The sequence below is a fragment of the Musa acuminata genome, chromosome BXJ3-1 (assembly GCF_036884655.1).
Source record: "Musa acuminata AAA Group cultivar baxijiao chromosome BXJ3-1, Cavendish_Baxijiao_AAA, whole genome shotgun sequence".
Taxonomy (NCBI): domain Eukaryota; kingdom Viridiplantae; phylum Streptophyta; class Magnoliopsida; order Zingiberales; family Musaceae; genus Musa; species Musa acuminata.
In genome coordinates this window covers 3,064,746-3,089,218 of record NC_088349.1, presented here as the reverse complement: position 1 = coordinate 3,089,218, position 24,473 = coordinate 3,064,746, and the positions used below count along the sequence as shown (strand labels likewise).

Sequence of the window (24,473 nt, the reverse complement as noted above, 5' to 3'; positions counted from 1 at the left end):
ACCAGATCAACAGCAAGTTGTTTGATGCAATGCAGTGATTCACGACTCGGTGCAAGGAGAAAACGTGTTTCCGGCGGTGAAGTATGGTCGAGGTTCTCCATGGTGCGACTCGAAGCCTTGCAGAGGGAATATAATTGACGGCGTCAAGCGTCAGTGATGGTATTGGCTGTTTGCTATAGATCCGGTCATGCGGTTCTCACCGGTCGGTGGAAGCGTTCAGCAGCTTCTCCTTGGGAATTACCGGAGATTTCCGGTGGGTGAATATGATATGACAGCCGTCTTTATCTTGGGAACACTGCGAATTCTCCTGTCGTCATTGTTTGTTTCTACTGGTGCAGAAGTCAATTCAATGGCGATGTTTCTGACGGAGACCCCCGGGAATTCACCTTTATCCTCTCCATTCACCGCAAGACGGCATTTATGGTCTCAAGCTCAGCTCATGCTTCCATCACGAGCAATTTTGTTCCCTTTTATTGGGTTTAATCAGATCTTCTTCTCCATCTCCCGTTTTCTTTGGGCATCGGGTGAAGCGTCGATGATCTTTGTACCTTACAACCTCTGACGGTCGTCTTCATGATGAGCTTAAATTTCAATGGTTGTTCGATGATGGCAGTATTTAATTGCCTCGACATAAATTATTCCTATTAAAAAGATTTAATTTATTTGCAATGCTCACAGACCAAATGGAAGAGCAGATATTTAATTTATGTATATATATATATATATAATAATAATAAATTTCATGGATTTAACTGCTCTAGTTTGAAGCTCTATGAGACAGAATCAAAGCAATTGCCTCTCTCTCTCTCTCTAGAAAGATGTGAAGTCAAAACTACCACCACCAAATCTACGAGGCCAAGTCTAATTTGGTAACGCATTATCTGACGTGGCGTCTTTCTATTTGACATGGATGGTGTCCGGTTGCTAGTAAAACAGCGTTTTTCTTAAACGAAGAAAAATAAAAATAAAAAGTAAATTCCCCAAAATGCCCCGAATTTAGATTACTTTTCGTAAAACACCTCTTTTTGTTTCATTTTAAAGTGTATCTTATTTTCTAATAAAAATAAAATTTTCTAATAAAAATACGTTGGCCTTTACGTGATCGCATTATTGTAACTTGTCTCTACCTCCTCCTCAACTTTTTTTTTTCTTTAGTCTTCTTATCCCATAGCTCACACACATCTTTTTCTATGGAAACAATAGAAACAAGTGCGTTCGAAGAGGAGTTAACTATATATTACCTTATGTAATTAGTTATATTTCGATCCATATATTTATCAAAATAAAATATTTAATTTTTTTTATTTTTATTTATTATTGAGTACATATGGTATTTTTATTAATAGAATCGATGATATAAGGAGAAACAAGATTAAATATTTTACTTTCGTAAATATAAGGATCCTATTAAAATTTTTAAAAATATAAAAAATAAAATATTAAAGATAACTAATTATAAAGAATATAATTTATAATTAATGAAGGAGATGATAAAACTTGTTAGTGGATAATGAGACGATATTTTTCTTTAAATATGATGCTTTTTGGGGGAAAAAAAATAAGATTTTGGAGGTGTTTTAGGGGAATTTGCCCAAAGAATTTTCCCATGCCCCACGCCCACTGGTGCGTAGGACTCGGCTTCACCATCCCCCGCCCCACCGATGCAATCGTTTCGTCCTCGTCTATATCTGCAGCCCTGCTGCTCTGGCTCCGCTCTGCCGTCTCGGATCACCTCTCTCCGGCCTCTTCTTTTCCTCTTCGCTTCTCTTCCTCCTCATGAGCAAACTCCCTTTTACCCTCCTCTTACTTCCCCTTTAACCTTCGATCGAGTTGTGTCACCAGCTTCCCCCCCTCCGTTCGACTCCCTCCGGGGGTTCTGTTCCCTTCACCGGAGGAAAGCGGTAACGGGAACTCTGGTTCGAAAGAAGGGCTTCAGTAGTAGGTCTTTGTTTATGGTGATGCTTCTACTCTAGTAGGAATACCGATAGACGCGATCTTCCGCTGTTTACTTTTTTGTTGACACATTGTTTGATCGGATGGAGGAGATTTTTCGCTACGCTACGTGAATAACTCTCAAATTCGTAATGAATTCATTTGTTTTTCGAGCTCTGCATATCTAAATCCTTGTTTTCCTTCTGGTTTTGTTCCTTTTATGAATTAATTCCGGTATTCACTTAAAATTGTTGGCATATATAATCGGGATGATTGTGCTTTGTCTTGCTCTGAGTTTGCACAACGAAAAGAATGGTCATTCTTGACTCTCGTTTTTTTGCTAGATATGTACTGGTGATATTAGTTTTCCTCTTTTGTTAATTGGGTTGTGGTTGGAGAGATTTATATGATTAGATCTTTGAGAAAGATTAATACCTATAGAATTTAGAAACTGTTTCTTGTTCCTGCTTATATTAACAGCTGTCTCATTTAGTCTTGCCAGACAGTATTGAGCAGCATAACATTGGCGTACTGCTTGGTGTACGTTAGGGCGTAAACAGGACATCTACTTATTTGGAAAAAGAAAGGGAGAGAAAAGTGTTTGTGTTTCTACGATCACTTTTATTTAATATACTAGTTAAATTTAGATAACATGTTAGATATTATTTTTGTCCCTGCAGGTGTTTTACCTGCAATGAATAATCAAAATTCTTTCAAAGGCCTTTCTCTGCTTAAGTTCTTCTTTTCCCCCTAAGGATAAAATTACCTAGCTGAGTGGATTGTGAAAGTTTAAATGGATCAAGACCAATTGCTTACTCAGTCTTCTTTTATTGGGCTTGTAACTCATTGTCAGTGAATGCATCACTACGAGAGGGAAAAGTTTGGAGATACCCTATGTTTTTTCTAATATCTACATTTTCGTTACTTTGAGTGTGGCATCTTGGATTTCCTTGATATATATATTTTTAATTTCACTGTGATTTTTTATTTTAAATTTGATGTACCAGGCTGCTATACCTTTTATGAGGAATCAAGCTGCTGTACTTATGTTGCTTGTGTTTCTTAACGAGAATCCATTAAAATAGTGCTATTTGTTTATTTTAGATCGTTCTACTTCTTTGAAGCTTGACTTTCTTTTTTTCTTTCTTTTTTCACTTCTTGCTAGAAACTATCATCGATAATTGACCGATTGATGTGTATTTCATCTACTTGTGTTTAACAATCTTTGAGTACTTTAACTTCCATTGGCATCGATGATCCAAGTATTGCTTGGTGTCTTATGGATTACAAATAAGTTTATTTGAAGGTTATTTTGTGTTCTAAGGTGTTGATAGTGGTTATATGTTTTTTAGTTAACTGATTTTGAATGTCTCATCTTTTTTTTTTTTTTTTTCAGATCAATATAAGGTTGTTATTGGATGGGGACTGATGTTACTGGTGTTGTGAAAGAGCTTCAAAATCATTGTGATACCAAGGTATATAATTTATTTACTACACCCTTTTATTAAGCCCTTTTATTTACTATGCCAGTCTTTTCCTCTGAATGTTTGCCAGTGCCCTGGATTAACTTTATTGATGTTGGTCTGTATGAACCTGAAGTTTGAAATCTGTTAGTGTTATAACTTTGATATATGCTTCATATGACTTGTAATATTATATTCATTTATATAAGCTGGTGTGATGGCATTTTGGCATATTTAATTTTGCACTGTATTCGTGCTATATTGAGTCTGTTGGAGAAGTGTTATAATCAAAACTAATGAAATGGTCGATTAGGTAATAATCTACCACTTCTCTTTGACAGTTCAAGACTCATATTGAGAGTTGTGCAACACTAATCACACTTATTGAGATTTAGTTTAGGAATTTTATACTCGATATGACATTGTCTCCTTTCTTGCTGTTGTTACCAGCTCATTAGAGAACCCAGATCTGAAATTCCAGAATTTGTAATTATGCTTCTTTATATTCAATTTTTATTCAGGTCAACAATTCAATATGTTTGGAGCTTACAAAGTTATTGAACAATATCAATTTGATTCTACCTGCAATAGAATCAGCTCGACCAGGATGTTCGTCTGGGATACAAGAGTTATGCTCTTTAAACACTTCAATTGACAAAGCCAAGCTACTTCTTCAGCACTGTGCTGAATCCAGCAAGCTTTATTTGGTACTTTCATAGTTTTACTTGATTGTTGCGGAAATTTACTTCATATGGATTTTTGATTATTGTTCTATAACTAATCATCACCTTTCTTTGCACTACACGTAAGAACTCTTGAAGTATGTTACATAATGTAAGTTCAGAAACTAATTCCACAGTATGAAGTGATGATAAGTGTAAACTTGACCAACATGCCTCACTCTATTATCTTTAGGATCATGAAGCATGATTAAGAACAGAGGATATGAATAGGAAGGATAATGTTAATACAACACAATTTATAAGTAGGATTTGATATATCTTTCTGTATTTTCTTGAAAGAATTTGATTTTTGTTTATCTAAAGGAAAATACACATTCATAACTGGATTCACATGTGATAACTAGCAGTTGCATAGAAATTCCAAATGGTTTGTATTTGTGACAAAATGCTCAAGATTTTTGTAAGATTAATATTTATTTTAAGAAAAAGAAGATAAAGAATACATGTAAATTAGAAACGATGATATACGATCACTAATTTCTTCTATGTTCTTTTTGGAGTTTAGAAGAGCTAGGAAGATCAAGGATTGAAATATTATACCGTATCGAAATTTCGACATTCGCTCAGTACGGTACGTTACCGTATATTGAGCGGTATATATATATATATATATATATATATATATATATATATATATATATATATATAAGATTTATATATATAAATATTTTTATAAAAGGTGACGTCGCGTTGCCTTTCCCTTCTCCCACGCGGGGCGACATCGCCTTTTTCGGCAACGTCGCCTCGGCGATGTCACCCCGCTTGGGGAGAAGAGAGGCGACGTCGTATATATATATATATATATATATACGGTAACGGGTGGTTCATGTACCGGTCTGCTGACAGACTGGTACATACCATCGGTATTATTCGAAATTGAAGACCTTGAGGAAGATTACCATTACTATTACCATTTCGATCATTACCATTACGTCCATTACCATTACCATTATTTACCAATACCATTATCATTATCACTATGACCATTACCATTATGTATATTATCATTACCATTACAATTACGACTATTACCATTACCGTTACTTTGACCATTATCATTACTATTATGTCCATTACCATTACTATTACGACTATTACTATTATCATTACGACCATTACCATTGCATATGTTACCATTACCATTATCATTACGTCACTATTACTATCTATTGCATAACCATTTTGTCATCCATTGCTGTTAGTCCTGCAACACAATAATGCCCTCAATATGCAATGATAACTTATGGATAAAAAGTAATTAGCATTTGACTTACAAAACGATCTTGATTTTGCCTTGACTGCATTCCTCTCCCATTCTAATTACTGCCTATAAGATGCCAATACATTATTGTCTTTTTAACTATGGACCCATGACAATGAATAATAAAAAGATGACCTGTTTGATGGATTGATAACTAGGTAGATTGAGTGTCACTTTTGACATTTCTGGTGGGTAAAGTGATAATTGTGATATCTATCAGGTGGGTAATCTGTAATTTTCCTATCGTAATAAAAGGATACTTGAACACCATATTGTCTCTCAACTCTACCCATGAGTTGACCACTGGAAATGTGAGACATTGATAAAGGCAAAGGAAGGTATCCTTGTATCATCTAATTGCATCTAGTAGAGTAATAATTGACTCTCTTTAAGTGCTGTGGAACCACTTCTTTCAATTTTGTGCTGTCTCTGATAAATAATTCTTTGCCAACAAACTTCATCCATCTGGTTTGGAATGTATCCCCACACTTTGAATTTTCTTAGAAATATTTGTTTGATTTGTGACTGTTTATGCCACTGATTTTATACAAATGCTAGTTTGATTTGAGCCAGTTTATGCTACTAATTTGATACAAAATCTATATATTTTAACTAGATTTGATTGTTGAAGCTATTCTTGACTTTTCATACACATTTATTTGATTGTTGTAAAATTTTAATCAACTATAATTGTGTGTTCATACATAATGCGTCATAATTTTTGCATTGCTTTATTTCCTTTAATTTATCCTTTCATAAAATATTATTGTTTACTTGTTCCCATATTTCCTTGTTTTCGAATGTCTATAAATTTTGCAGGCAATATCAAAGGACACAACTTTATCAAGATGTGAAAGGATAAGAAGCTCATTAATTCGTAGTCTATGTCAAATTCAAACTATGGTACCGCCACCATTAGCAGTTAAGGTTAGTCAGGATTGCAGTTTGATTCACATTTCACATTTGTGCACTAATAATAACTACAATCTGCATACCTTTGGGATAGAATGTTTTCCATATATTTATGATTGGTGATTGATCAGCAGTCACATGGACTGGTTCTCAATTTTGAAATATTAAGTGACCTTACAGCAAACCCTGATATTAAGAGTATGTTTTGGAGTTGTAATATATATTGGTTCACTTGCTAACGAAATTTAAGAACTTTTGAGGTCCTTAGAGTGTGTCTAGGAATACATTTGAAATGTGCATTAAGAGCCCAATGCATATTTTAATTGTGAATTGGTGCTTGATAATTTTTTTTTAAAATCGCATCGGACTTGGATGTTGCATTGGAAATGCTTAAATACTGATACTATATCAGGATAGTATTAGCATTTCAATATTTGCAAGATGCTAATGTAATTTTTCAAATTCCAAAGGCACCATGTAACATTATCTAAAATTACAAAATTATTAAAATGATTTAGTGAGAAACCAATATGATTTATATTTTTTTATAAATTGAAATTTTATTTATTTATTTTTAATAAATTATTTCATATTTATTTATATGATTATTTATTTATTTATTATATATTTGGGCCATACGATTTTTTTTTATAAGATTACATACAGTCATTTATTTATTTTAGTTATTTACTTATTAATTTAAATAAAAAATATATTCATTTTAAATAAATATTAAGAGTATTAGAAGGGTAAATTTGTCAAAAATATTCAATGAACTTTTGAAATATAATTTTATCAAACAAAACTTATATCAATATACATTTAAAATACAGTTTTCATCTATTATTTATCAATCACTCAAAGCATTTCACAACTACACATTCACTCAAACCCCTTTCTCCAATTGCACATTAGAAATGTAAACGTGTTCCTAAACGTAGCCTTAGTCAACTATCAACAAGCTTTGACATGATTAAACATTTTCATTTTGATTTTTTTCCTTGATTATCGTTGTTTAAATCAAGGTATACAGATTCAAATAATATCGCTCGTACCGGTTCGTCAGCTGACCGGTACATGGACCACCCGTTACCGGACGGAATATATATATAAACGAGGCGATGTCGCCCCACGTGGGAGAAGGAAAAGGTGACACGACGTTGCCTTATATATATATATATATCGAGCGATATACCGAACGGTATATTGCTTGGTATACAGTATCGTACCGTACTGAGCGAACATCGAAACTTCGGTTCGGTACGATATTTCAATCCTTGGTTTAAACCATGGTTCGCCTTATTGGTCCATACTGATGTATCGACCGGCTATTGGTACGGTAAGTATCGACGTACTGACGCATGGTACAGTGGGATATACCAATAGATTGGTATGTATTGTCCATACTGATCCCCTATTGGATCGATACGTACCGCCCGTAATGAGCGGTACACCATGGTACGACAAACCTTGGTTTAAACTATTATGTAAGATTTAAGATATTTTTTGTCGTTTAATTGTCACCACTTTGAGATTTCTAAGTTTTGTCTTATAAAATATTAACAGGGAGTTCTTTCATCATCTTTGTCAAGAAACGGTGCATTTGATCTCACAAAAGCAAATAAGTAAGGAATTTTCTGAAAGCATCAATTGTAACAAATATTAATATAATTCGGTTCTGAGAGAAAGCTGAGTTCATTTATTATTGCTTTTTTTTTTTTGCCAAATAAGCAATTTGAGATAAACCTAGATGGGGAGGAAGAAGAGGAAACAATAGAGCAAAATGAATTAGCATAGAATTTTTTATTGAAGGAAATGTAGTTCTTGTGTATGCTATTTTTTAACAACTTTTGCCAATAGGTTACTGTTCTCTTTCCTTAGAATGACCTTATACAAAGATAAGGTTCTTATCCTGCATTACTTGTAATGTTTTTGCTCACGTACTAAACCATGTTGCTGTCATAATTACTGAATCTTAAGTCTTAACCATATATATTTCTACCAGTTTTTATATGTTAATAGAATTCTGATGCTATTAACTTTCTGGTTAACCAGGTTTTTCCATCTGCAGGATAGACTAGATAGCATACCAAATTGATAATGCATTATTGTTATTCTTTAGCACATTCAATTAGACCCTGTTGCTTTGAGTTTTTGATTATCTACCTTACACAGTATTCTGGCAATAATATGCAGGCTATATGTTTCTTAAAACTGTCTGATAATGAATTTCTCAAAAGGAAGTCTGTTTCTCTTTTATGTGCTTATCACTGTGATTAGCATCAGTCTTAGTTTCGAAAAATATGATTCCAATGCACTGACATTTAGATATCACCAACAGATTGCTGCAGTTTTGGAATATCTTAGTCTCACAAAATTTGAAGTGGGTTCTTCGGAAGAGGAGGTTGGCAGAGCTTTACTGGATCTGCTTCACCGGGCGGACACCAGTGAAGATGAAGAGTTTGAGACTTTTCAGATTGCAGCTCTGAGGTTGAAGCTGACATCTCCTAAGGCCATTTTATTAGAAAGAAGATCCTTGAACAAACTACTTGATAAATTGGATGGGTCTGATACAAAAAAGGAGAAGATCCTGAAATATTTTATGTACCTCCTGAAGAAGCATGGAAAGAATGTTAGGCAGGATAGTCATGAGCTCAAAGAGAATGACAAATCAAGTAGTCAGAATTTTACTAGACACACGAACTCTGCCAGCAGCACTAGTAGTTCTTCAAATTATGATGAGCCTGGAGATCAAGGTGAGGCTCCAACGAATTTGTGTCAAGCTGCTATACCTCCTGAGGAATTTGTGTGTCCTATATCATCCAGATTGATGTATGATCCTGTAGTTATAGCCTCTGGACAAACATATGAAAGGATATACATAGAAAAATGGTTTAGTGAGGGACACGATACATGTCCAAAGACTCAAAGAAAACTGGAGAACTTTTATGTGGTTCCGAATTCTTGTATGAAGGATCTTATTACTAACTGGTCCACGAAACATGGTATCAAGGTTCCAGAACCCTGTTCCGGATGCAGTCCTGCAGATTTTTACTGCTGGGAACCTTCTCATAGTTACTCCATATCAAGTCTGAAGAATGTTTCTGCACCACTTTTAGATGGGAGTATTAGGCACTATTTTCTTCAAAATGATCACAGCAATGTTTCATTTATCTCATCTGATGCTAGTTACTGTTCAGAATCACCCCACGTCAATAGCACCAACAATGTAGAGGATGACTATGCTCATTTTTTCTCATGGAGTGATGATTATCAACAATGTCAGTCGTTCTCCAACTTCAATCATGAAATGTTTTTGAGATTTTTCTGTAGACTCTTGGAACTTCCAATTGATGTTCAAGACAAAGCAGTGGAAAATGTGAAAAGCCTTCTGGAAAGTGATGAGGAGATGGCTCATGCTATGCTCTCCAATGGTTTTGCAGAAGCATTAATTAGTGTTCTGAAGAATGCATGTGAAATGGCCAATGCGCAAGCAATGAAAAATGGAAATAAGTTACTTCTCGCTTTCCTGAATAAGAACAGGTGGTTACCTTTATCTTTCCGTTGTATATAGAAGTTTGCTGTTTTATGCTCTCTATCCCATATGCTGTCTCTAGTCCTTTTCAATTTACAGTATTCATGAAGTCATCTTGATGATTGTCCAGGTTTGAACTCTCATCCTTGACTGAAGATGCATTGCAGCTTTTGCTATCCTTTCTTGATTCTCAGACAAGTATAGAAGCTTTAACGCTGTTGCATATTCTGGCCCAGGATCCAAGCTGTAGATCGGACATTCTTTCATCTGGTGTTCTAACCACTGTTCTGAAATCCTTAGACTCAGAAGTTCCCAAGTACCTTGAACTCTCTCTGAACATTCTGCTTGATTTATCAGCTGACAAGGATGTAAAATCTTATATTTTATCCTCTGGATGCATAACAAAACTTGCCTCGTTTATGATGGATGGAAGACTTGTACATCTTTGCTTAAAGATCATCCAGACCATAAGCAGCAATGAAGAGGGTGCCATGCTGGTAGCCAAAGCCACTGCCTGCCTTGCTTCCATATCTGAGCTGCTTGACACTGGCAGCAAAGAAGAACAAGAACTTGCAGTGGATATCCTCTATGCCGTATGTTCTCAGAGTTTTGAAAATTGTCTATTGATCATGGATGAGGGTGTGATTCCAGCTCTTGTTAATATATCTGTTAACGGGAATGCTAAGGGCAAGGAGGTTTCTCAAAGGCTGCTCCATCGTTTGAGAGATGTCAGGCACAGTGATCGTTTTGTCAATTTATATATTAATCCTGAATCCGAACCTGAACCGACGCAGCATTTTGTAGGCCATTCTGCAAATGAACGACCGCATTCCAAATCTGTCAGTTTCTTTAGAAGGAAAATAAGGTGGTTCTCAAAACCACAGTCCTCAACTCCTTGTTAGGCACTTTGCTGGACATTGAGGTATGTATGGTATTCTTGTATATATATATATATATATATACACATGTATACACATTCCTTAAGCCTGTATAGTTAGGAAGGATTATGTAAAGCTTATGCATTTTTGGTGGAATACTTGATTGGGATGTTATGGTCATCCACTTGTATTCCAATATTTCATCCATATTTCTCTTTGTCCATTCTTCTGATTGAGTGTATAGACAAATAGGTGTGGGGTTTTGGTAGATCGGGTCTATGTTCATGCTGTTAGTACCAGAAGCAAGTTTCTCTAAGCTGTTGTTTTCCAAAGCAAGTTTCGGTTTTGCCGATGGATTGACAAAGAAGTATTGGGTACTTACTGCCTCTGTATCATAAAGATGAATCATCCACACTGTTAAGTTAGTAATCCTAGAAATCAAGTTTTGAAGGTGTGTTACCGTGGTCGTGATCTATTGCATGGATAAACATGCATTTTCTATATCTTTGTGTATGTGGTCAGATTTATCCCTCCCTTTCTGGTATGTTGTTTCGAGTTGTGCCAAAGCAATGTTCTCCGCGTGGTTTCCATTGATATGATGTTCTTTCCATTATCTGAAATGATTTCATGTCTTCAATGCCTTCCTGTTTTAGTATCCAAGAAAGACAGATCGCTGTGAATCAAAACAAATATATATTGGGTGAATTTTTTGAAAAAATCTTTAGTTTTGAGAAATTTTTGTAGAACGTCCTAATTTCTAATTTTTTTTACAAAATATTTCTCTTTGCATTGAAATATTATTTTACCCCTATCTTCGTCGGACTTGTTGTCTCTATCGAACTTGTTGTTGCATTTATTTTGCATTACCGTCCTTGTCTTCATAGGCCTTATTGGCCCTCATTGGATTTGCCCTTGCTTTCGCAAACCTTGATAGCTCATGTTAAACTCTCTATCTTTGTGGGCCTCGTTCGCCCACGTCGAACTTGCCCTTGTCTCTGTGGGCTCCGTTAGATCTTATCGGATTTGTCCCTATTCACTTCACCCGTATTATCCTTGCCCATAATATAAGTGGCTAAGACAGAGACACAGGTGAAGGGGGTTGCGGCTAGCGTCCTCGCACGAGGCAGGAAGGGGGCACAAGGATCGCCTCTCTGCTTATCACCACCTCGGTGATGACGACAAGCAGCAACGGTGTTGGGTGGAGACGATGGCCGACAAAGGTAATATCATCATTTTGAAAAAGAAAAATATATTCTGCAAGAATTTTTGAAAGTTATTATGCTAATTGAGATTTTTTAATTTAAAAAAAAAATATATTGAGTCTTTATAGATTACATATGTATGCATTAGAATGGAAGAAGACCACACATAAAAAAGGTGGTAGGATAAGAAATCCCCCCTCCCCACAACCTCAGATGACCCTTTGCCACTCTTTGACTGATTCAAACAATTGAATTGCAATAGACAAGATGGTGTCGTTCACCATCACCATCATCTGCAAGCCAAAAGGAAGACAAACCTAGCAAGAGCAAGTAGATGTAGAAGAAGCCCCATCAAACATGCACTAACAACCACAAGAGCAAGTAGATGGTGTCTTTCACCACAAGCCTACAGGGTGATGTGTTTTAGATTAATTATGTGTCACTCCTTCTCATTAATTATTTTTATATACATAAAGATATGATATATATGAACTTTCTTCTAATCTCAATGGAAGATTCATAAACAAGGTTTGCCCTAACAAAGAATTTAAGTTAGGAAGGAATACTATGAAACCTTTAATAAAAATTATCTTGAATTTGAATCTTTTTCTAATAGATATAGATAGGCCGAAGATGAAGAAAATAAAATTTATATGGAAGAATATGTATAAAAAAAATCTAAATTTATGCCAAAGGAGACAACAAAAAAAGTGGAAGAATCCTTGACTTCAATTTTACGGATACTAAAGCTCACTATAGAAAGACCCTCCAAGTGCATCATTTAATCTATCTAAGAACACTACTCATTAGTACAATTGAATTATCTAAATCTCTACCAACTTAAGTATAAGAGAGATCTTTATCGAATACGCCTATGACATAATTTTTATAGGATCATCCGGTGAATCCTCTATATTCTTGACACTAGACTTACGATAAGCTCGGATGTTAGACATAGATTAACTCCGAATGCTTGATACGTCGCACAACTTAAATCTAAAGTAAAATTTATTTTCATTTTTCAAATCTTAATCATTGAGGGAAGCAAGGAGCAGTTTGAATTCACAAATTACGTTCCAAAGATTAAAAGCAAAATTGTCAACGGCAGGTTGGGATTGAGAAGGTGGAGCACTGCTAGTGTTCCACATTGTTCTTCCTGTTCTTCACCTCGTACCGATCCCCTACACTAACTGTTCGACCGATGGTGTCATATGTTACGTGCGGTCCCTCCAAAGGCAAGTCGAGGTACGCATACCCTTCGATCTTTATCCTTCCACGATGTAAGCTGTGACTGATCCGTCTTCCTCCTCGTGCGTCCAATAGTTCCTGTCAATGAAGCTCGCTGCTGTGAATCCAAGAATGCTCTTCTTTGATGGAGAGGTAAAAGTCTAAATCCAAATGTTGACTTCCATGTCCACATCTTGCTCTCCATTTGGTGATGGTGCAGTTGAACTCATCCTGCAATTCCAGCAGCAGTCCTGTGACTGGGGTGTCGTCAGACCTGTTCGATCTATCTGCCCTTCAACTGGAGAACATGGCCATGAATGCCTCTGAGTCACTTGTTACGGTGCCTGACACCTTCCTGGATTCATGCTTCAATGTAATTGCTTCTGTAGCTCCATGTTTTGGAGATTATAAGATGAACTCATACATATGTTGGCATGATGTTTCCAGGTTCATAGGGCTTCTGCTTGGGATGCTGGTTTGCACAGTTTCTCTGGTGTAGAATTCCACCCCTAGCAAGCATTATAAGGTAATCTTTATGATCATTATTAGAACATGTTGGATCCTTCTCTGAACTGTTTGGTCATTTTATCGAACACCTTTTTGCAGGAAATCAATCCCTTACAGCAAACAGTCTAAAGATGGAGGAGCCATCCAACTCGAACTTGATGTTCTTGGATGAAGGAGAAGTACTGATCACCGAGGTCAATGCCTTCACACACGGATTAGGGATTGACACCTCCTCCCTTTTAGTGTATTATCCATGTAATTGTTGATGGCACTTGAAATGCTCATATCTTGTGGAACCATTTGAAATTCTTTTAGATCAAGAAATAAAATTGCAAAACAGAATATGTATGTAATATATCTTTTCTTTATGTAAAATCAGAATTTCTAACATATAAAAATGTTTATTTGAATTTGTGAAATTCACAATTACAGCTTTTTAGTTGACAAGTTGTAGAAATAAATTTACTACAATAGTGGAAAGTACACTCGTAAATATATCTGCTTCCTGTGTGTAAAAAGGATACTACAAGATGTAAGCTTTTGCGGCACAACTTTGAACAATCGAACATATGTCCTTGTCAAAAAGTTTTGTAGGGTATTTATGTAGGACACTCTGAATGTAGTTTTGTAGTATCTATGTGGGACACTCTGAATGTGATAGTTGTTGATGTTGCTATTGCTGATTATTGATGATCGCTTGTTCAGCCTCAATTTTTCGAAGTGTTGAAGAACTTATCTTGGTTCCTGTAGATTCCTCTGGCAATAAATCCACCACTTCAATCTGCATTCACACAACAATGAGAATCAACCGACCGGACCTTTAGAACAATATCAAAAACTAATTATTTATGGTTGACTTGTAAGAAAATAACAGGAGATACTTGTGGATTTTTAATGTTCATGTACCTTTAATTGTGATAAGCCTCTCTCAGCCCTCTTCCTGTTAACAGCAATTCCTCCCGGCAATGTCTCCTTACTGGAAGACAAACCCAAAGGATTTAGATGTGGCTTTTTAATGACTGAATTGTGATTGATTCTGTCTTGAGCAGTATATTCGATAAGGATTGAAGGATAGATATGACACCTCACAATAATTGCCTCCAAATTTTCATCTACAATGGATGGACCATATGGATCGATGATTGGCTCGACTTGCACCGTCAGCTCAGGCTTGATGGACTGAAAAAAAGAATCAGTGGTGGGAAAGAAAATAAGTATGTGTATATATACAATGAGAACATCTGAATCACTAGTGGCCCAGAAAGAATTAGAACATTTTTCAGATAAATGAGCAAACGTTGTGAATAGCTTTCGAGTAACATCAACAGTTGGATCTTTTTTTTAGAGATAGAAGATTGCATGATCAAAGGCTCGGATATTGTCGTGGAGACAACATATTCTAACTGCTCACAGTTTTCTCCTCTTGAGAAAACTGGAGGGCCTGATAGAAACTCATTCCACAGAAGTCCTAATAATCTCGGCAAACTACTGACGAGGTAAGGAACTGTTTCTTTAAAGGCTTGCCACTTGTACATGAGTTTTCATAGGAAAAAAGAAGGTGAAACCTGAAGAATCACCAAAAAGTGATCCCAGCCATAGCTGCTTGGCTAATAGAAGTTGGAGGAAGGCCTAATAGAAACTCATTCCAATTAAGGCCTAATCATCTTGTCAAACTACTGCCATGACAAGGAAATGTTTCTTTAAAGGCTTGCCACTTATACATGAGATTTCATAGGAAAAAAGAAGGTGAAACCTGAAGAATCACCAAAAAGTGATGCCAGCCATAGCTGCTTGGCTAATAGAAGTTGGAGGAAGGCCTAATAGAAACTCATTCCAATTAAGGCCTAATCATCTCGTCAAACTACTGCCGAGATAAGGAACTGTTTCTTTAAAGGCTTGCCACTTATACATGAGTTTTCATAGGAAAATCGAAGGTGAAATCTGAAGAATCACCAAAAAGTGATGTCAGCCATAGCTGCTAAAACCTTGGCTAATAGAAACTGGATGAAGGCCTAATAGAAACTCATTCCAAGGAAGGCCTAATTATCTCGACAAACTACTGACGATATAAGGAACAGTTTCTATAAATACTTGCCACTTATACATGAGGTTTTGTTAGGAAAAAAGAAGGTGAAACCTGAAGAATCACCAAGGAGTGATGCCAGCCATAGATTGTTGCAATTATCATCTCATCAAAAACTGCAACCATTTAAGTAAACTGCACACAATTGTGTGAATCGACCATAAATCGCTCTAGCTCATGATAGATCTCCATGTTGTCACAAGTCACTATTACATGATCATATAAACATTAATAATAAAGTTATAAACTAGTACAAGCTAAGGTCATCAGTATGTTAGTTGCTCCCTTGAACTAGGGACTCACTGCACAGACAGGTCATCAGTATGTTAGTTGCTCCCTTGAACTGTTAACAACAAAAGCAAGGAACTACACGTAATATAAATGAGCAAAAAATATTTCCCTATCCTTCCTGTCATTCATTTTTCAGAGTTTAGTGTTCTATATAAAATGATAATAAACAGTTAAGATAAATGACGAAGTGATAAATAAATCCAAATAAATTTCTGCTGCCTGAAACTAATGTCGCACCAAAACAGAACTGCTAGATCATGAGACAAGGAATGCTTAATTAGATCTTCCAAATGAACAAAATGTGAAGTACAAGCAGCTTTAAGTCTGAAGTTAGCATACCAATTTTTTGATAATAGCTACATAAAATTCATGATATTTACTGTATGCCACAATTGAACTGCTCATTGAATGATGCATAATTAACAATATTCATTCAGCAATGTAGAATATCTGATGCACCTCTCAAAAGATTACCTTAATGAAGTCCTTCACACTTTGCATGCGCTTCTCAACTGGTTCTATTAGGAAAGCATACTGCAATTTCAGGGACCAAAAGACGAGAGTTTAGATCCTCAAAACCAATAATTCAGCAAAAGTACTTGTAGCAACTGTCAGCAGTAGACTAAATAATAAGAGATTTTGAGTCCATGTTTGGGATCAAAATACTCCTTAAAGTTACTAAACCAATTTTAGATTTTGTAACAGTGCAGTAAGCAATGCGTGATTGCTTTGCTCAGTCTCGATGGGCAGCAACAAGTGTTTTGTTATTTTGACCTTAAAAAGAGTATCACAACCCAGCTCGACAGGATAACTACTCGCTAACTCGATATGTCTAGAATATCTACAATGCTTAAGTCACACTCGTGTATCCCTCAACCACTGGACCAAACCTCACATATCACATGTCAGCCTTGATATCATTCCTCACAATCTAACTTTTGGTCGGATAATTGACTTACTACCTTGATAAGCGTAGAACCACGTAATATTGAATGCTGAAGCTTAAGTTAATGGTAATACACTCATCTAGTCTTTTATAGACCAACTAAAGTCTTCTCCCAATTTTCGAAGTGGGACTCATTGGAGGTGTTATAGAGAGTCCTACAGACGACAATTAACTAATGGAAAACTCTCACTTAATGGCTGTGTCAAATGATGATTAGCTGAATAACAGATCAAATAGTTGATATATGGACACCAGCAGAGTGCGAATAAGAATAAGATTTGCTTCGGATTTGTTCTTTGCACGATTAGGACTTTCTGATTCAATTTTTATTACCTATTTTTGCTTCCAAACAGGCAAATCGAACAAAAGGTGAAGAAAAAGGAACAACAAGGCACCTTTTTCTTGCTCAACATGGGTCCATCACAAACCCCCACGACGACGCGCTCCCTCGCAAGCTCCGCGGATGCCTACAGGACGAAAGCTTAAGCTACAAGCAGACCATCACAAGGTAGATAACCCGCATGGCAAGAAGGAGAGGGAAAAGGGGGACCTTGAGGAACATGTGGTGGCCCTGGTGTAGTCTGTCAAAGGTGCCGCCGATCACGACAGCCGCGTACGAATTCGGAGGTTGAGACGAGTGATCGGGATCTGGCGAGGGAGGAGAGGTCGTCGTCTTCAGATCATCCATGGGAGGAGAGAGTCCAGGAATCGAAAGGGGAAAGGTCATGTCATCTTCAATCTATCGATACCAAGTCGGCCTCCTATTTCCAAGCTATCGCCCCCTCTTATTGGAATCTGGACGGAATTCCATCTCCCTCCACTGCTACTTTTGCTTGTCAGAACGGTCGATCCAGACGGTTTATTTGAACTTTTGAACCAAATGTAAGGGTTTTTATTTTTGTCTAATAATACAATGATCGATCTTATAATATAAGGTAGTACTTCGTATTAAATTATATTTATCTGTTCACAGCGATCAAACTACGATCAGATTGATATACCAATGATAGGGTGTATCAGTAAATTAAATTATGAGATTAATTTTAAGATTAGATCCAATAAATATTAAATTGATATAAAGATACATACGAATAATAATCTAGATCTATCAGTCTCGTCATTTTTTTTTATGATCCAGTACATAGGAATAATAATAATCCAGATATATCATCTCCACCTAAATTTTCAACCCTTAAACCATCGTATCCTACTACATTTGAGAAAGTCAAACACAATAATTATATATTTTAAAATATCTCTACATTAATTTTTTTTATATTTTATAAAAAAAATTATGTACCAACCCACACGTATTAAGTTTGTTATAGAAAAATATCGAAATAAAAAAAATATCAAACTAGCACGAATGAATTGACTTCGCCACCCAAACCTCTCTTGTAATTTTTTTGACCTAATTCGATTGGGATGTGGTACCGCCAAACTAGGCAGTAGCTAAAATAGGCGGTAGTACCGTCTAGTGGTAGGGTGTCAGGTGATTATATCGTCAAACTAGACTGTGGTATCGTCAGTATTTCGAAAATCATGGATGAGATACTTTTAAGCTTCAAGTTTGAATCTACTTAAAACCTATAAATACCTCTCTCATCCTTGATTAACATACACAAGAATTAAGAGTAAAAAAAAAAAGAAAACACTATTGTAATATTGTATGAACTCCTCTTAAACTCTAAATGAAGGTAATTGATATTTGCCTATTGAATGACGACTGTTAGTGAATGTCGGTGGTTTCGACAAAAAGAGGAATCGAGAGTGGATGAGGTCACGATGACCGAACCACTATAAAAATTTAGTTTACATTTACTTCTTGCTATTTACCTTTATTACAAACTGAATCCGAGCATTCAATTTTAATCGAAATGAAGATTTTTCAAATTGACATCATTATTATCCGCTGTTCTAATTCACCTCTACTCTTAGTGTCTATTTGATCATAATAAAATTTGCTATAGAAAAATTACCAAAATAAAGAAAATATCAAACTATCACTAATGAATTGATTCCCCGACCCAAAAGTCCACATCTTGTACCCATCAAATATTTGCATCATTACTATCTACCTAATCCTACATTACAAAGAATAACATCCATTACTGCGTTGACTTTTGCCTACTACAAAGTTCGAATATATATATATATAGAGAGAGAGAAAAATCAATTCGGTCGGACAATGCTAACATTGTTCGTTGGGTCAACGAGCGTCATTCGAAATGTGATTGCTGTAAGAAAAATAGTAGCGTGAAATATATCATAATATGCAGAATAATGTTTTTCTATTTATTTTGGACGTCAACTCATTTTGAAATTATAGGGTTTCGCCGACTCCCCAAATCTTACAGTTTTTGATGGATGGTTATCCAGTTTTAGGGTGAATCGATCGATCGCCTCCGCTCTGCTGTCGATCTTATCCTTGCGTTCGCTGATTTGCTTCGACTCGGTTTCTCCACCGTTCCAAGTTGATTCCTTATATTCAGGTAAGATTTCGTTTGTGCTGTTGATGATGATATGTGATGAGGTTTTGGATGTCGGTAAAGACGCCATCTTTAGCTAACTGAAAGGGTTCGCTTTGGATCGGCGATACTGACCTTTCTAGGGCTGGAGTCTCGGAGCCCCGCCGCTCCCAAGCGACCTCCACCGCCGCCGACCATGGTGGGGCGGCCACCGATACCTCCGAACTCGTCCGCGACGAAGTGCATCCCTCGCCCCAACATCTCGCCGGCTCTCTACGCCATTCCCGAGTCCACTCCGCTTCCGGACTCCCCCTCGTCTTTCCCTCCCGCGTCTCCCTACATCATCAACCACAAGCGACGGGGGCCGCGCCTCCTCAACGGTGGAGGCCGACTGCAGCCGCCGCCGCCGCAGGTGGAGCAGAAGGCTGAGGCCGTCAATGGAAATGGAGTTGACGTTGGTGTGAATGGTTCTCATGGCAACGAGTTCGATGGGAACGGGAAGCCCGGGGCTTCGCATGGAGGCCAAGGTGAACCGGACTCGGTCACAGTTGAACTTCATGAAGAGAAGCTTAAAGACGCGCATGTGGAAAGTGGGGTTGTCGGGTCCGAGGAATTGGCCGAGCCATGCCCTGTTGATTTGGAAGGAGACATGGAGACTGAGGATTTCTTTGATCCCCAGGACTCTCTTAGCACCTCTAGCAATCCTGAGCTCGACAGAAGTAATGGTTCTGTGTGCTGGAGGCCCGGTACTCCTTCGGGGGAGTATTTCGATGCGTTTGAAGGTACACTTTCATAGGTCTCAGATAATACTATGATTTTATTGGCCTTCTTTTTTTGTTTTTGGTATTATTCGACAATATGTGTACCATCTGAGGTTATGAAGCATGACTATTATTGATATGATGTTTGATGCTAGTTTCATCGATTCAGTGGATCTCATACAATAGCTGAAAAACTTGGAGTTTTTCTGCAATAGAATATCTTATATGTGTAGAATAGTTCTTTAGTGTCAAGTTTAGAAAAGTAGTTTGTATAATCTCTGATCCTGTATTAAATGGGGATGATTAATATGTAAATAGAATAACATAAGAAAGTGAGAATATCGGTAGGGAAAAGAAATCATATCGTGAAATAAGTTTGTCAAGGACTCCAGGAAATATAAAAGTCCAAAAGGGAAATCTTTAGCACTTAATGATGTTTATATTCCATAGAAAGTTATTGCGTCGATTGAGCACATAGTGTCTCATGGATTCGGTCATCACAACCTTGAAAGCATTTGGATTTGTGGTCATCACAACCTTGAAAGCATCTGGGTTTGTCACAAAAACTATGGAACTCGAGCAAGAGTAAAGTCCCAAAGCATTTCTTAACTTGTGAGTGGCATGGTCCCATGTTATGGAACAGATCCACCCATATGCTAGCATTTAACTGTAATCAACTAACATAAAATGCAATGACTTGTAATTAGACTGTAACCTCCTTTACAAGTTGTCAAGCTAGTATATTGTACTCTGTTCAATTTTTTTAATATTGCCAAAATATCAGATACTTTAGATCAATCGCAAACAAAGAGGCTCATCAATTTGGGAAGCTGTTATTGGAATAAGAATTTCAGTGGAAGTTGAGTATAGATTTCTATCAGATATAACCTTCTCAACTAGCTGTGATATAAACATGTAAATCCTATAGTCATAAGATAATGAAACTAACTTCTGTAACTGCACAAGCGAATATAGCATATTATATGCTGATAAACATTAGATGAATAAGCAACATAATGATTCATTCATTTAGGCTAAATGTAAGAGTTTATAGCACTTAGCTAATAATATTGCTACCATATGATTCTATCTGCATGCCCAAAGATGATGCATCCTTTGTGGCCACGTATATCAAATGTGACCCTGTTATATCGTTGATCTGCTAATAAGTGCATCTTGCGATCGATCCACATATGCAACTGCATAAACCACTTTTAAAACATTGGATAGACCTATAAATGACAGACTCATCAAATTGTGGCTTGCCTTCTCAAGGCTTGTCGGATCACATTAATATGTTCTTCAGATGATCAGTATTCTAATGACATACTTAACGGTTGATCATTTTGTAACTGAATCACTCCATGATCTAGATTTCACTAAAGACCATAAATTAGACATACTCAATTTCTTTTGCTTGATACAGAGATTTCCAGTGATGGTACTTCACAATCTTATCGAATTATTGAAGATGAACTGCGTGAGACAAGGCTGAATTTATTGATGGAGATAGAGAAACGCAAGCAAACTGAAGAAGCAGTTGAGAACTTTCAAAACCAGTGGAAGATGCTGAGTCATCATCTGTCACTTGTCGGCTTGAAGTTTTCTGCTCCAACTTTCACCATTGAGGTGGATAAACAGTCCAATGTTGATCCTGCAGAGTTGTGCCAGCATATTGTTGTTTCACGCTTTGTGGCTGATGCCATAGGCAGGGCTTGTTCTCGTGCTGAGGTTGAAATGGAGACAGAACCTCTAATTGAATCTAAGAACTTTGAGATTGCTAGATTACGTGATCGCCTCCAGTATTATGAAGCTGCAAACAGGGAGATGTCTCAAAGAAACCAAGAAGCAGTTGGTGAGAATGCTAAATTTACATTAAGAAGCGAAACAGATATTACTTCTCCACTTAGTCTTAATCAAGCATGTTATTGGCTATAATTTCTGGCTATCCTTTTGATCATGTCTTGAATTCATATATGATATTTCTGTGGCTGTAAGTGTCATCAAGAATGTGAATAGCAATTTATAAAGAGAACTGTGGGTTTTTCCTTGGGCAAGTCTCACTAATCAGTATTTGCCAACTGATGAACCACATACACACATGCACACACAAAATATTTTTGGTTAACAAACTTTTGAAATTCAAACTAGAACTGTCCCTCTTTGTAGCTTTTAACCAAGCGGTTAAAGTCTGAAGATACTGGATCCTTTTATGTTATTTCTACAGTTTTTACCTTCTTGCAGAATTTCTAGTTGGAAAACTTTGGTATCATTGAGATACGATGGAATATAACTGTAGTTAATCCTAAGCAGAAAAAAACTTTGATTCATGTATCACTGTGGCCACATTTCTTAACAGTAGATATTTATTTTCAGTCTATTCACCTTACACTTAATTTGCATTGTCAGGCTGATTCTGATATGATAAATTCATTAGAAAAATGGATGACCTTATTTTTATGACTTTTTATTTGATTAGACATATTTCATTAGCAGGGGCAGGATTCTAGGTTAGGGGGCATTATTAGAATGACTGGTCATTCATGCTACTAGTTTGATACATGATTATTCATTATTCAAAACACTTGTTAATTTTATGATTCAAATGAAGTGTTCTTTGAAGTCTTTTCACTTGAAGGTTAGGGTGTAAAGCTGACATTTTGGATTAACTTATTCCTAATAGGTTTGCAATTTATTTGGTTTCGTTTGATTTTTTTGTTATCATGCTATAAATAATTTTTTAGAGCTCATCTATTACATATGAATAATAAAAAAATTAATCAATAATACCAAATTAAATGTGATAAATAAATTTTTGAATTTAATTTACGAGAATATTTTTGGAGAGAAGTTAGGTGAGGCCTACAACAATTATTGTGAGGGACGTGAGAAGACTACTGTAGATCTGACATTTTGGATCAACTTCTCCCAGATATTTTGACAGCTTTAGTTGGCTTATGCTGATATTTTTAGTCTCTTGCTATGAACATAATATATTAGTAAAAGATTTTTTTTCTCTATCAATCTTGAATACCTAAAAGATAAATAAGCATCTGATGTTTAATACGAGAATTAATTTTTTGAAATGTATCACCGTGATATTTGGACATTAGTTTGGTGAGATTCACAACAATTATTGCAAGGATCCACAACATTTTTGCCGCTAACGGAGTTGCTTCTATTTGCTCCAATTGAATCATGGTTGCATCATTTCTGTAAGTTTGGTGGTCTTACATTTAGATGGCAGCTTTCACTTTAAGCAACAATTTTGGATCACTTTCATACCCTAAGTACCATTGACATCTAAGCTTTGTGGAGGTATGATATCAGCCTACATGCAGTGTTGATTATTGTTATCTAGCAGCTTTAGCTCAGTCTACTTCACAGATATCTGCTTTTGTGATTTTTTTTAGTAAATGAACTTTATTAACATGATATTTGAAATACGTAGATTGCTTTTAATGCAATATTCTCAGTTTGCTATCCTGTTACATTTGCTGTTTAGTTTTAGATAATGTACCGAACTTTTACCTGCACTCAGAATTATGAACTACCATGCCTGCACCTGAGCCCATCTCCGCACCCATAAGTGAAAGCAGTAAAAGGAACATTTGTGCTTCTTTTGATCATTGATTATTGTCATTGCAGAATTGGCACGACAACATCGTAACAGGCGCAAGAGAAGGCAGAAATGGTTTTGGTGCACGGTTGGTCTCCTTGTGACTGTTGGTGCCACTGCCGTTGCATGGTCTTATCTTCCTGTCTCGAGGTCTTCAACAACTGAAGGCAGTGCCACGGAGAGCCGTGAAAAATGAAAGCAAAAGATTTGTGCTAGTTGTTAAGTGTTTTCTTTGCTTATACTCCTACATAATAACATCATGTACATAATAAGGAAGTAAAAGCGGAACAAGATCTCTGGGCTTACGCATTGGTCTTCAGCTTTTGAGCATTTCTGTTGCTCTCTCTGTATATAATTGGATTGGGTGGGTCAATCCCAGCTGGAATTTGGCATTCGCACATGATACAAGCTGTGAAGTGAATAATTGTGTTGTTGAAGATCTTTTTGATGGTGTGGGTTTTGGTTTCTTCTTGGAGTGGACATGGATGTAATATTGTAAGGTTGCACCCTTAATGATCAAGATTTTTTGTTCTCTCCGAATTGGTGAAAGTTGCTCGAGATCTATAGAAACTTGTGTGCCCTTGCCCACACGATCTTGCTTGCACACCCTTGTTGTAGTCATTGCCCACACGCATTCGTCGTCCG

General features: G+C 36.5%; 3 protein-coding genes across 6 annotated transcripts; 2 read left to right on the top strand and 1 right to left on the bottom strand.

Moving 5' to 3' along the window:
• The first annotated feature begins 1,617 nt into the window (after positions 1 to 1,617).
• Positions 1,618 to 10,931, top strand: LOC135583167 (U-box domain-containing protein 5-like). 3 transcript variants are annotated; one of them, XM_065136746.1, is made up of 6 exons: positions 1,618 to 1,955; positions 3,329 to 3,407; positions 3,917 to 4,102; positions 6,219 to 6,326; positions 8,653 to 9,854; positions 9,977 to 10,931. In XM_065136746.1, the coding sequence occupies exons 2-6, from the start codon at positions 3,351 to 3,353 to the stop codon at positions 10,746 to 10,748; spliced, it is 2,325 nt and encodes a 774-aa protein (XP_064992818.1). In that variant the 5' UTR covers positions 1,618 to 1,955; positions 3,329 to 3,350; the 3' UTR covers positions 10,749 to 10,931. The 3 variants fall into 3 exon arrangements, with proteins under 3 accessions (XP_064992818.1, XP_064992819.1, XP_064992820.1); XM_065136747.1 differs by having other exon boundaries at positions 1,646 to 1,938; XM_065136748.1 differs by having other exon boundaries at positions 1,646 to 1,942.
• A 3,073-nt stretch (positions 10,932 to 14,004) lies between these two features.
• Positions 14,005 to 17,835, bottom strand: LOC103987918 (phosphopantetheine adenylyltransferase). Its single transcript, XM_009406387.3, has 6 exons — positions 17,531 to 17,835; positions 17,376 to 17,447; positions 16,509 to 16,568; positions 14,745 to 14,839; positions 14,567 to 14,636; positions 14,005 to 14,441 (listed from the first exon to the last, which is right to left on the bottom strand). The coding sequence occupies exons 1-6, from the start codon at positions 17,705 to 17,707 to the stop codon at positions 14,334 to 14,336; spliced, it is 582 nt and encodes a 193-aa protein (XP_009404662.2). The 5' UTR covers positions 17,708 to 17,835; the 3' UTR covers positions 14,005 to 14,333.
• A 1,345-nt stretch (positions 17,836 to 19,180) lies between these two features.
• LOC103987943 (uncharacterized) lies at positions 19,181 to 24,276 on the top strand. 2 transcript variants are annotated; one of them, XM_065135125.1, is made up of 5 exons: positions 19,181 to 19,219; positions 19,360 to 19,472; positions 19,592 to 20,230; positions 21,636 to 22,064; positions 23,858 to 24,276. In XM_065135125.1, the coding sequence occupies exons 3-5, from the start codon at positions 19,645 to 19,647 to the stop codon at positions 24,022 to 24,024; spliced, it is 1,182 nt and encodes a 393-aa protein (XP_064991197.1). In that variant the 5' UTR covers positions 19,181 to 19,219; positions 19,360 to 19,472; positions 19,592 to 19,644; the 3' UTR covers positions 24,025 to 24,276. The 2 variants fall into 2 exon arrangements, with proteins under 2 accessions (XP_064991197.1, XP_009404697.2); XM_009406422.3 differs by lacking the exon at positions 19,181 to 19,219 and having other exon boundaries at positions 19,290 to 19,472.
• The last annotated feature ends 197 nt before the right edge of the window (positions 24,277 to 24,473 follow it).